The sequence below is a fragment of the Mus musculus genome, chromosome 2 (assembly GCF_000001635.26).
Source record: "Mus musculus strain C57BL/6J chromosome 2, GRCm38.p6 C57BL/6J".
NCBI classification, from domain to species: domain Eukaryota; kingdom Metazoa; phylum Chordata; class Mammalia; order Rodentia; family Muridae; genus Mus; species Mus musculus.
In genome coordinates this window covers 32,844,596-32,856,015 of record NC_000068.7, presented here as the reverse complement: position 1 = coordinate 32,856,015, position 11,420 = coordinate 32,844,596, and the positions used below count along the sequence as shown (strand labels likewise).

Below are 11,420 nucleotides of genomic sequence, written 5' to 3'. Positions count from 1 at the left end.
ATGGGGCAGCAAGCTCCTTGTAATGGACAACCAGACTGGAACCTATAGCCAGCCCCCTCCCATGCTCTCCCTGTAGGAGGCACTTAAGATACCTCTTAAGGAAGGGTGAGGCAGAAGGGTCCTAGGTGGGGAGGAGGGGTCCTATATGGGGAGGAGGGGTCCTAGGTGGGAAGGAGGGTAGTAGGTGGGGAGGAGGAGGGTAGTAGGTGGGAAGGAGGAGGGTAGTAGGTGGGGAGAAAGGGTACTAGACCTGTGTGAGTACCATAGGACTCCTCCCCGAGTCTATCTGCTCCTGATTTGGACAGAGATACCAAACAGGACATAGATTCCAGGGCCCAGGTCTGTGCAATCCTTTCGAGAAGGAGGAAAGAACTGGGCAGCCACAGTCAAAAGACACTGGCTCACAGAGAGGTAAGGGCCCCCAGAGCTCTTACTGTCAGTGGGCAGGAAACACTAGGCTGAGCCACACCCCCAGCTGGGCCTGACTCTGGGGTGACTATCAAGAGAGAGGGTGGCTAATGTCAAGCATGCGTGAGTGTGGCAACAGAAGTGGGTACATAGACAAAGGGTGGGGGAAGGGAGGGAGGGAGCACGGGGAGGGAGGGAGCATGTAGGGGTTAGAAAGACAGCCTGTGTTTAATGTTGATGCGAAAGACCTTTCTTGGTGCACTGAGAGCTTTTCAGGACACAGCGCTAAGGGTGGGGTGTGGGAAGGGGGCATGGGATGAGGATGCCTGTGATGCCGGCAGGAGCTGAGGGAGGCTTAGTTGTGTTAAGAAATGATATTACTAGGGGCTGGAGAGATGGCTCAGTGGTTAAGAGCACTGACTGCTCTTCTGAAAGTCCTGAGTTCAAATCCCAGCAGCTCACAACCATCTGTAATGAGATCTGTTGCCTTCTTCTGGTGTGTCAGAAGACAGCTACAATGTATTTAGATATAATAATAAATAAATATTTTTTTAAAAAAAGAAAAGAAAGAAATAGTATTACTCTACAGCGATGCTTTCTGGATCTAATGGGGACATTTCTGTATGACAGAATCCCTCCTAGGGAGATTCAACATACACACACACACACACACACACACACACACACATCTATTCACCTCAGACAGGGAACTCAAGACAAAACCAAAGTAGAGACACCACTAAAGTCCAATTTGAAGTCAGGTGTGATGGCACACACCTTTAATCCCAGAGACAGGTAGATAGATCTCTGAGTTCAAGGCTAGTGTGGTGTATACAGTGAGTTCTAGGACAGCTAGGGCTACAGGGGAAAAACAAAAACAAAACAAAACAAAACAAAACAAAACAAACAAGCAAACAAAAAACCACCTTGACCATTACATTCTCCATTCCTTGCACTGTTTTAGGAACATTTTCTTAAAAAAAGAAAAAAAGCCGGGCGTGGTGGCACATGCCTTTAATCCCAGCACTCGGGAGGCAAAGGCAGGTGGATTTCTGAGTTTGAGGCCTGGCCCCACTGTCTCTGTTTATGTCCAACGCCAGGCTGAGCAGAGGGACCACTCTTTTGGCTCTTACCTGCTAGGCTAAGATCCTGAGGCTTGGTGTCAGACAGCACAGCTCACCCTTGTGCAAAGCTGTGCCCACCAGGGGGCGCGATGCGAGTGTGTATGAGGGTGTGCACACATAGCCTCTCTTCCTGTGAGTGATTCTGTTTCTTTGGGAGGAAGCCGTCCATTTCCCTGAGTTTTAAAGCAGGTAGCTGGGAGTCTGCCTTAGCCTTTCACACCTGTGCTCACTTTAAGGAAACGTTTCTTCCCGTGTGTTTGCCCCAGCACAACACCATCCAACCTTGACTTTTCAAAGAACCCTTAAGTTCCCACTTCAGGGATCTGATGCCTCTAGCCTCTGCGGGCACCTGCATCCACATGCACATAGCCATACTCAGACAGATACCCACATACAGATAATTAAACGCTTTTTAAACAACATCTCATTGCAAAGACTGGATGTAGTGGCCCACAATGACAGTCTGGGTACTTGGGAGGTGAGGGCAGAAGCTCCAGAGTTCAGGTTCATCTCTACTGCATAGAAAGTTCAAGATCACCCTGCCTACCTGCACTCTACCATCTATTACAACATTTAAACATCCAGAAGTGGGGGCTGGTGAGATGGCTCAGCGGTTAGGAGCGCCGACTGCTCTTCCAAAGGTCCTGAGTTCAAATCCCAGCAACCACATGGTGGCTCACAACCATCTGTAATGAGATCTGATGCCCTCTTCTGGAGTGTCTGAAGACAGCTACAGTGTATATAATAAAAATAAATAAATAAATATTTTAAAAAAACCATCCAGAGGTGGTGTATAGCTTTTTCTGCAATCTTTATGGAGATATGTCCTGGATCCTAGTGTGGACTCTTCCCCTAGGCAAAGCCTACACTGAGGCTGCTCACATGCATTCTGTGTTTCACATCTGCCTATCTTCTGCAGTCCTTTGATCTTGAGACTAATATACAGGCGCACACACACACACACACACACACACAGCCTGTCAGCTTGAGGGCAAAGTCCTAGACTTAGGTGGTACAGGTCCAGCTCTTCTCTTTAGATCTCTGTGTGTGGATGGGGAGATGACAAGGCAGACACATCACTTTTTGAGAAACCCTGTCTCAGGAGGCAGAGGCAGAGGCAGAGGCAGGAGGATCTCTGAGTTCAAGACCAGCCTGGTCTATAGAGAAAGTTCCATGACAGCCAAGGCTACACAGAGAAACCCTATCTTTAAAAAAAAAAAAAAAAAAAAAAAAGAGAGAGAGAGCCACAACATTATTTACTTTATGTGCATGTGTCTGAGTACACTCATATGTACTACATACATGCAGGAGTCAGAGGAGGCTGGAAGAGTCATCAGATTCCTTAGAACTGGAGTTAGAGGGTCGTGGGCTGGGCTGTGGGTGCTGAGAATCAAACCCGGGCCTCTGAAAGAGTAGCCCGTGCCCTTGACTGCTGGGCCACGTCTCCAGCCCTCTCCTGTAGACTTCTTTAGATTGCTCCTGTGCCGGAGAGACAGCTCAGTGGGTAAAGGCATTTCCAACCACACCAGCCAACCTGTTTGATATCTTGTTCTCACGTGGTAGAAATGTAAACCGACTCACACAAGCATGCAATCCTCTGAACTCTACAAGTCCACACACACACACACACACACACACACGAATAAACTTTTTTTTTTCCTTTTTTAAGAAAATGTTCCTAAAACAGTGCAAGAAATGGGGAATGTATGGCCCAGCAGTCAGAGGGGGAGGGTGGAATGGGCACAGAAGAACACAGCTGGCGAAGCAGTTTTGAAGCAGAGTGAGGCAGATGCATGCCCCAGACGGCGGCCGGTGAAGTGGCCCAATCTCTGCTCTCAGGGATTGATCTGCATATATCACAGCACCCAGTTGCTACCAGTTGCTACTCTCTAATTCACCCCATTCGTATTTCTTGCTAAGGTGTTTTCTTATTCTCGGATCCTCCAGGCAGCTCTCTTGTAAACTGTCCTCAGCTCGGATCTCTTCTCTTACCACCCTGTTTACCTGGCCAGCTCTCCCCACCACGTGACCCGAGCGTAACTCCAAGGATTCTTCCCACGCCTGCAGCAGGTCTGCAGCGAGCTCTGCAGAGGCTGCGGGCCACGCATGCGTAACTGTAAGCGCACCTGCGCCTCTGCTGGCCAGGGAGGCTAGACTTCTCTAAGCATCCTGCGGCATCATCCCGGTCTGGTCGCGCTCGGGGCTGAGGTGGAGTGATGGGCAATGAACCTGATTGGGCTCAAATTCCCGAGGTGATCTGATTCCTGTCGCTGATACGTGCATAACAAGCTGCCCACATAGCCAAACCTCTCCTTCTGCCATAGACTGCTTCCTGGGCTCTGCAGCCTCCACTGGGCATCAGGAGATGAGGGCTGGAGTGGAGTATCTGGTCTGCATTTACAGCCTTATGACTTTGGCCTGGTAGCTTAACCTTGGCAGGCCCTGAGAAAATAATATCACCAACTTAATGGAGTAGGAGTAAGAGCCCAATGAATGCTGAGTATTTTGTGATGTCTCAAACTTTCAGCCAATGCAGAATACAGATAGCTCACCTCTAATCCCAGAACTCGAGAGGCTGAGGCAGGAGGATTATTGCTAGTTTGAAGCCAGTCTGGGGTTATCTAGGAAGACTCTATCTCAACACGCATCCTCTCTAAATACATTGTGAGTGATGTCTGCCTGGGAGAGATTTTACACAGTTGGTCATTGCCCTGTATCCTCAGAGCTACCCTGAGAGAGAAGTTTCACAGATGGGGAAACCAAGGTTCAGAGATGTCTGGAAGTCTGGAGCCGGGTGATGGATTCCACATTCAGTGTGATCTCAAAGTCAGGGTAGGGATCTTTATTTTCCTGATAGGATTTCAAGTAAGCTCAGTCTGTCCTTGAACTTGCTTCATAGCCAAGGATGAAGGAAGGTCATCTCGATCACTTGAGCTCTTCTGTCCTTTGCTTCCACATCCCAAGTGCCAGGATTATAGGAGCCAGCACCCACCAAAATCAGGCTCTGCGGTGGGTGGGTTCACGGTCTCATCCCACTTGCTCTCTGAACTTTCTTTTTAAAAATAGCATCCATTCTGACCTTAGCCACTGACAGGGAACACCCCAAGTACACTCACATACAGAAACTCTTTTTTCTGGTCCTTGTTTCTGCTGAAAATAAGGAGCTGCTATATTTGCTGTGATCTCTGAAGAGGTTCCTTGTACAGAGATCGCACCCCACCTGAAAGTCCCTGAGCAACGCAGCAGGCCCCTCTCCTAGAGCTCTGCCTGCCAACCTGACTCTTAGGTTCTCTGATGTAATCACAATGGACTCTCTTTTCCTGGAGAAGTCAAAGTCATTCCTATTGCTAGGTTTTGCACCTACTGTAGGGGGATAGGATGCTCTCCCATCCCCCCTTGCTACGCCCCCAATCCTCCCAACCCCCCCCCCCCACGCTTTGGTTCAAGGAGCCCTCTCTGACTGTAGCCCAGCCAGTTCTTGGGTCAGGTGCCCTGCTGTCAGTGACTTTCACAGTCCCTTTCCTGTTTCAGCACTTTCCAGCATGTGTGACTCCCCTACTACCATCTGTCTGGGCCATCAGACAGACCCACAAGGGCAGGGGTTATGCCTTACAGCACGGGGGCGGGGGGGGGGGGATGGACATCTGATGCTACTCTGTTAACCCTGATTGGCCCACTTGACTGAGTGAACGACAATCCAGCCCTCAACATCCCAACTCAGCCAGAAGGGATTTTTCAAACTTCCAATTCATTTTCTGTGGTAGATGCATTAACTGAAGAGTCTCTGTTGATACATGCCAGCTGGTTAAGGAAGGAGCATGTGGTGTCACAACTGTACCCGGGGTTCCCTCACATTTACGCACACTAGCTCCATCTCCAGATGTACCAATGGGTTCTGTACTGAGACATGGAGAGAAGACATATTGTACCTTCTGCCTAGGAAGGAAACAAAAGGTCCTATAGGTGAAAACTGGAGTCGAGGCCAGATGTCTGGGTTCCCTTTCCTGTTCTTGTGATAAAACATCCTGATGAAAGTACTTTAAGGAAGAAAACATTTATTTTTGGTTTACAGTTCAAGGGCAAGTCCATTATGGCAAGGTAGGAAGGAAGGTAGGAGCTTGAGGTGGCTGGTCACACCGTGTCCACAGTCAGGAAGCAGAAAGCAATGCCTATTATGGCACAGCTCACAGCCTAGGGAATGATACCAACCATTGTGGGCAGGTCTTCCCACCTCAATTAGCCTAATCACAATAGCCTCCCACGGGTATGCCCAGAGGCTAACAGAGTCACCAGAACCCTTCACAGACGTGCCTGGAGCCTTGCCTCATCAATCCCAGATCCTGCCAACATTTATTTTTCATGACAGAATGTTGTCAAATCTTCTCATCTTGGTGCCGGTGTCTTGAACTAGGACATACAGTGTTTGACGTTCCACCATGACTCACTTCACGACCTTGGAAAATTCTTCCTTAGGCTTTCGCTTCTTTTCTTGTTGTACTGTATAAGACAGTAGCTCAGAATTCAAATTATAACAGAGTTGTATTTCTAGGGACTAAGGCTGAGCTTAGCTGGTAGACTGATGGCACAACATAAATCAGACATGGTGGTGCATGCCTAGGTTTCCAGCTTGTGAGAGGTGACGAGAGAATGAGGGATTGAAGGTCATCCTGAGCTACATATCAAGTTTAAGGCCAGTCTGAGCTACATGGGCCCCTGTTACATGCTTGGGGAGTGGGGAGCAGTGGTGGCTAAGCCTTCAAGCCCAGCACTCGGGAGGCAGAGGTAGACGGATTTCTGAGTTCGAGGCCAGCCTGGTCTACAGAGTGAGTTCCAGGACAGCCAGGGCTACACAGAGAAACCCTGTCTTGAAAAACCAAAAAAAAAAAAAAAAGCAAAAGCAAATTATCATAAACTATGACTAAAGCCAGGAATGGCAAACACCTTTAACCCCAGCACCAGGAGGCAGAAGCAGGTAGATTTCTGCACATTCTAAACCAAACGGGGCCACATAGTAAGTCCTGTCTAAGTAAATAGATCGATAGATTAAATAAATAAATAAATAAATAAATGCATTTGTTTTAAAAAGTACTTGAATTACTACTTGGCCACTACTCAATACAGCCTCTCTGAATCCCAGGGTCCTCGTCTATAAAAAAAAAAAATCACTTGATTTCTGAATGATATGCGGAAAGGGTCCCAGATCACAGGGCTGTCCACACGTGTGGGGTACTCATGGACTTCATAGCCATACTTTGTAGCCTATTTGTTTCAGGTTTTTGAGACAGGAGATTACCATGTAGCCCAGGCTGGCAGAAGTTCACAGAAAGTCTCTTGCCTTACCCTCTCAAACACTGGGATGTTTGCCACCGTGTCTAGCAGTCCTTTATGATTAAAAAAATTTTTATTATATGTATACGTAAGTATGATGTATGTACACACTCTGTGGCACTCATGTGGAAGTCAGACAATTTTAGGGAGTTGGTTCCAGAGAACTGCTGTAAAAGTTTTATTATATTTACCTAATGTCTGATACCAAGCGCCACTGTGCGTGTGTGGAGGTCAGAGAACGTGTGGGAGTCTGCTTGCTCCATGCACTAACTGGATTCCAGGGGGTCAAACTTAGGATATAAGGCCAGACGACAAGTGCCTTTACCCACTGAGCCCTCTCAATAGCTCTGCCTTTGGGAGTTTGTTGTTGTCGTTTTGTTTTGTTTTGTTTTGTTTTTTTAAACTGGGTATATGTAGCTCTGGCTTGCCTGAAACTCACTATGTAGACCAGGCTGGCCAAGAACTCACAGAGTTTGTCCTGCCTCTACCTCCCAAGTGCTGGGATTAAAGGTCTGTGCTGCTATGCCCTCCTTTGTGGTTCTTTCTTGTTTGTTTGTAAAGATAGCGATTTTCTGTGTAGCCCTGGCTGTCCCTCAACTTGTTCTATAGACCAGGCTTTTCTGAAACTTGCTCTGTAGACCAGACTGGTCTCAAACTCAGGGACCCCCTAGCTTTCTGTCTCCTGAGTGCTAGGACTAAAGGTATGTGTTACCACACCTGGCTCCTTTGTGATTTTTCCTTTTAAAAATGTTTTTAAAAAAGATTTATTCATGCATGTATTTTATGTATGTGGGTATTCTGTTGGCATGTATGCACATCAGAAGAGGGCATTTGGTCCTACTAGATACAGTCACAGACAATTGTGAGCTGTCATGTGAATGCTAAGACTTTAACTGAGGACCTCTGGAAGAACAGCCAGTGCTCTTAACCACTGAGCCATCTCTCCAGCCCCATCCTTTGTGATTTTTAAGTTAGTTGGACTTGTTCATTTTTTCTTTGCACTTTATTTTATTTTCCACCATCAGGGATCAAAGTGGAGACCTTGCATATAACAAGCAAGTGCTCCACCTCTGAGGTACGTCTCCTACTCTTGTTCTGTATTTCCAAAGCAACCTTCTTCATTAGCAAAGATGGAACCTCGAAAACCAGTATGTGACCATGTAGACAGGAGGAAGGAGATGCTGAGTCCAGAGTTGATTCTGTAGTATTTCCTAATTAGATTTGGACTTTGGAAACTACTGGATTTGTTCCATGTCTTGTGCACGAGTGCAGCTCCAGTATACAGAATATCCATAGTAATTCATATACATAGCTTATACATAGTTATGGGAGAATAATATTCATTAGTGACTGATAGATAAATGGTACAACAGCAAGCGCCTCGGGTGTGTTTTTGTACCTGAAAATGAAGATTAGAAATGATGTTCGGTTATTGCGCGAATTTAGTAAAATGATACCTGAAAGGTGTGTAACACAGAGCTTAGCTCTCCATCAATGGTAAACAGACCACAGAGACACAGGGATAGTGTCAGTGTACTGTAAGCCTATGTTGTGGCTGGGAATGGGACTACAGTTAATAAGAATCTGCTCTCAGAGTTCGGTTTTTTGGCAGGAGAAAATGGAAGGCTCCCAAAAAAGCAGGAAGAGCATCACAGCCTGGCTTTAGGGAGATTCCCATGACCTGGGCAGCCCGTGCAGGGCTGGCGAGGGGATTTTAGGACCCTGAGGCCCTGGCGCGAGCGTGAGGCGCAGGGGAGGGCGCTCCCGGAGCCTGCATCCCGGAGGGCGGGGTCTCGCGCCCGGGCCGCGCTTCTATTGGCGGCAGCGCGCGGGTGACGATGACGGCTGGCGCGAGGCCCCGCCCCGCAGCCCCGCCCCTCCCGCGCGCGCTGGCCGCTACACAGCCTCGCTTTGGCCCGAGTCGCGCCCCCGCGCGGAGTCCGCGCGTCAGTCGGTCCCGAGCGCGACTGCGGGGCGGCGGGCTGCAGACAGCGGGGCGCGCGGCCCGGGGGAGGCGACGGTGTCGCGGGAGGAGCATCGGAGCCCGAAGACTCGAAGAACGCCATGGCCCCCATTGGCCTCAAGGCGGTGGTCGGAGAGAGTAAGTGGCGTCCGGGTGCTGCCCCGGGGCCGGCGAAACCCGTTATTCAGGCGCCGCCCTCCCGGGAGGGATGCCCCTCTGGCTTCCTGCGGCCAGCAGGCTTCCCTGACTCACGCTTCACCCAGATCCCCTCTTCACCTCGGTCCTCCTCACCCCAGACGCCTCCTCAGTCTCTATTCCTCCACCTCTCTTCATCCCATCCCTCCTCCTCATACCTCGCCTTCATAAACATCTCGTTTTCCTTTTTACCTTCATCCATTCACTTCCATCACGCCATCTCTCCCTTCATCCCATCCCTCTCCTCTCTCTCTCTCTCCCTGTTCACCTCCCCCACCCGCGCCTTTATCCCCTCCAGCCCACCACCCTCCTCTGCAGCATCACCCTTCTGCACCCCAACTCTTCTCCAGACGTATTCCTTTCCTACCGTCTCCTTTCCTTGCCTTCTGCATATCCAGAGCTCTCAATTCCGCTCCCCCCCCCCTTTCTTTCTGTCTCCAATCCCTCCCTCTTTCCCACCCTCCCTCGTGAATCGTGACGAACGAAGCCTGGCCTGCGTCCTCCTCCCTCCCTGCCTCCCTCTCCCGGGAGCAGGGCGCTGTCCCCGGCTGCAGAGACCCACCTGGGAGCGGCTGGGCGCGCGCCGCCAGGGCCACTCCTGCCAGCTGGGCAGGGGACACGGGGTTTTCCTGTGGCACTGCTTCCGCAAGGCTCTCTCCGCCTCCCCTTCCCCGGGCTGGACTTAAAGGGAGGGGTCTTAGCTGGTCCGAACCCTTAGAAATCCCAAGGGAAAGGGGAGCAGTTTCGGAGTGTCGCGGGAGGAGTGGCCCCAGCCAGCGCCGCAGTCTGCAGTCTCGCTGCTTGTGGGACTCAGACCTGGGCGTCGCTGCGGGGAAGATGTGACTGTTTATAGGTTTGCATGAAAGGCACAGCAGACATGTTTAAATTTATTTATTTATTTTTTTTTAATAATGGATGGGGAGCGTCGAAGTGAGGGCGGGCTGTCGGTATTCTCAAAGATGGGTGACCTAGGTAGAAAAATAGTGCCTCTTAAGTATTTTGGCACGTCTTTACAATGAAACCGCGTGAACACTGCTGTGACTTTGGCTATCTTTTTAGAGTGAGAGAGAAAATGAAAGTGCCTTTTCCCTGTAGGAGAGGTGGAAATTTACAGTTTCCCTTTTCAGTGATCCTGTTCTATGGCAGCTTCCTCCCCGCCCCCCACCCCCCATCAAATGCAGCATAACTGTTGAGCGTACTAACTGCCTAACCCTTATCTTTTGACTGGTATGAGTAGGGGGGGGGGATACTCTTCCCTGATATAGTACATCAGGAGAAATTATTATAAAAACAAAACCAAAAGTCGACCTTTTTAAATGCTTATGCTAGCACCCGTGCTGTAAAGGCTACTTGAATTGTTTTCTGAGGAGAATTGGTGGTTAAGGCTGCAAGTATCCCTAGGGATTTTCTGTCGTCAACATCTTCATTTTCACCTATGGGAAAACAATTGAGGCTTGGAGCAGTTAAATGACTTGCTGAAATCACTGTTAATTAATTTTTTTTAATCTAGTGTCCGTTTCCTTGTAGTTTAAGTAAAAATAACATCCTTGCATTCTACATACATAAAGTTTTCTTTATACCCCCCTTTTCAAGGGCTAGAGGTATGGGATCGAATGTTGTATTCCAGGTATTATATTTTGAATACTACATTTGAATGATAAAATACTTATTAAAGAATCTCCCCCAAGACAGTCTCTACAGTCCAAGCTGCTGGCCCAGAAGGCACTATGTAACTTAGACTGGCATTAAATTTATCTTAATCCTCCTGCCTCAGCGTCACAAATGCTGAAGATTATAGCTGTGAGCCACCAACTTCAGCTTATTTTTTGTTAATGCGAGACAAGGTCTCACTTTACAGCCCTGGCTAGCCTGGTACTTGCTACCCAGTGCAGGCTGGCTTTGAACTCATGGTAATCCTCCTGTCTCAGGCTACCAAAATGTTGGGGTTCCAGGCTTGCACCACCATACCCAGGTGGTGAGGTGCTTGCATCCTTTTGCCAAGACCCTTAGGTGTCACCATAACCTCTCGCCTTGCCTCTTTTAGAAGTAAGCATCAGAAAAAGTTATATATATATATATATCAGTATGCAATATGGCCAAAATTTCCTTTGAAACAAAGTGAAACTGTGGTGTGCAAAAATAAGCACAATTAAAAAAAATGATGAATGTGTGAACAGGCTTCTATTCCTGTGACAATTGAGTTAGGCGTGTGCTTTAGGAAAATGTATCGCTGAATACGATTTTAATGCTACCTTCTAGTTTTTGGTGGGGTTTCTGCTTTGGCTTTTTTCTCCAAAAAATAAAAGTGAGATGAAGATGCTTTTCCTTTTCACTGTCTTGAGAACTGAGTCTAATATAGCCCAGGTACGCCTAGAGCTGCCAGGGGCTCAGCATGAGTTAAA

General features: G+C 48.5%; 1 protein-coding gene and 1 long non-coding RNA gene across 4 annotated transcripts in view; one reads left to right on the top strand and one right to left on the bottom strand.

Moving 5' to 3' along the window:
• Positions 1-5,570: 5,570 nt before the first annotated feature.
• Gm13524 (predicted gene 13524) lies at positions 5,571-10,080 on the bottom strand. 2 transcript variants are annotated; one of them, NR_166174.1, is made up of 2 exons: positions 9,386-10,080; positions 5,571-8,259 (listed from the first exon to the last, which is right to left on the bottom strand). It is a non-coding gene; the product is annotated as a predicted gene 13524 (long non-coding RNA). The 2 variants fall into 2 exon arrangements; NR_166175.1 differs by having other exon boundaries at positions 9,581-10,080.
• The window catches only part of Stxbp1 (syntaxin binding protein 1), a 59,631-nt gene continuing 56,989 nt past the window's right edge, over positions 8,779-11,420 (top strand). Inside the window, exon 1 of one of the 2 annotated variants that reach the window (NM_001113569.1) lies at positions 8,779-8,961. In NM_001113569.1, coding sequence (NP_001107041.1) covers positions 8,925-8,961 — 37 coding nt within the window. In that variant the 5' untranslated portion in view covers positions 8,779-8,924. The remainder of the gene's footprint in view (positions 8,962-11,420) is intronic. The other variant, NM_009295.2, reaches the window with a different exon arrangement.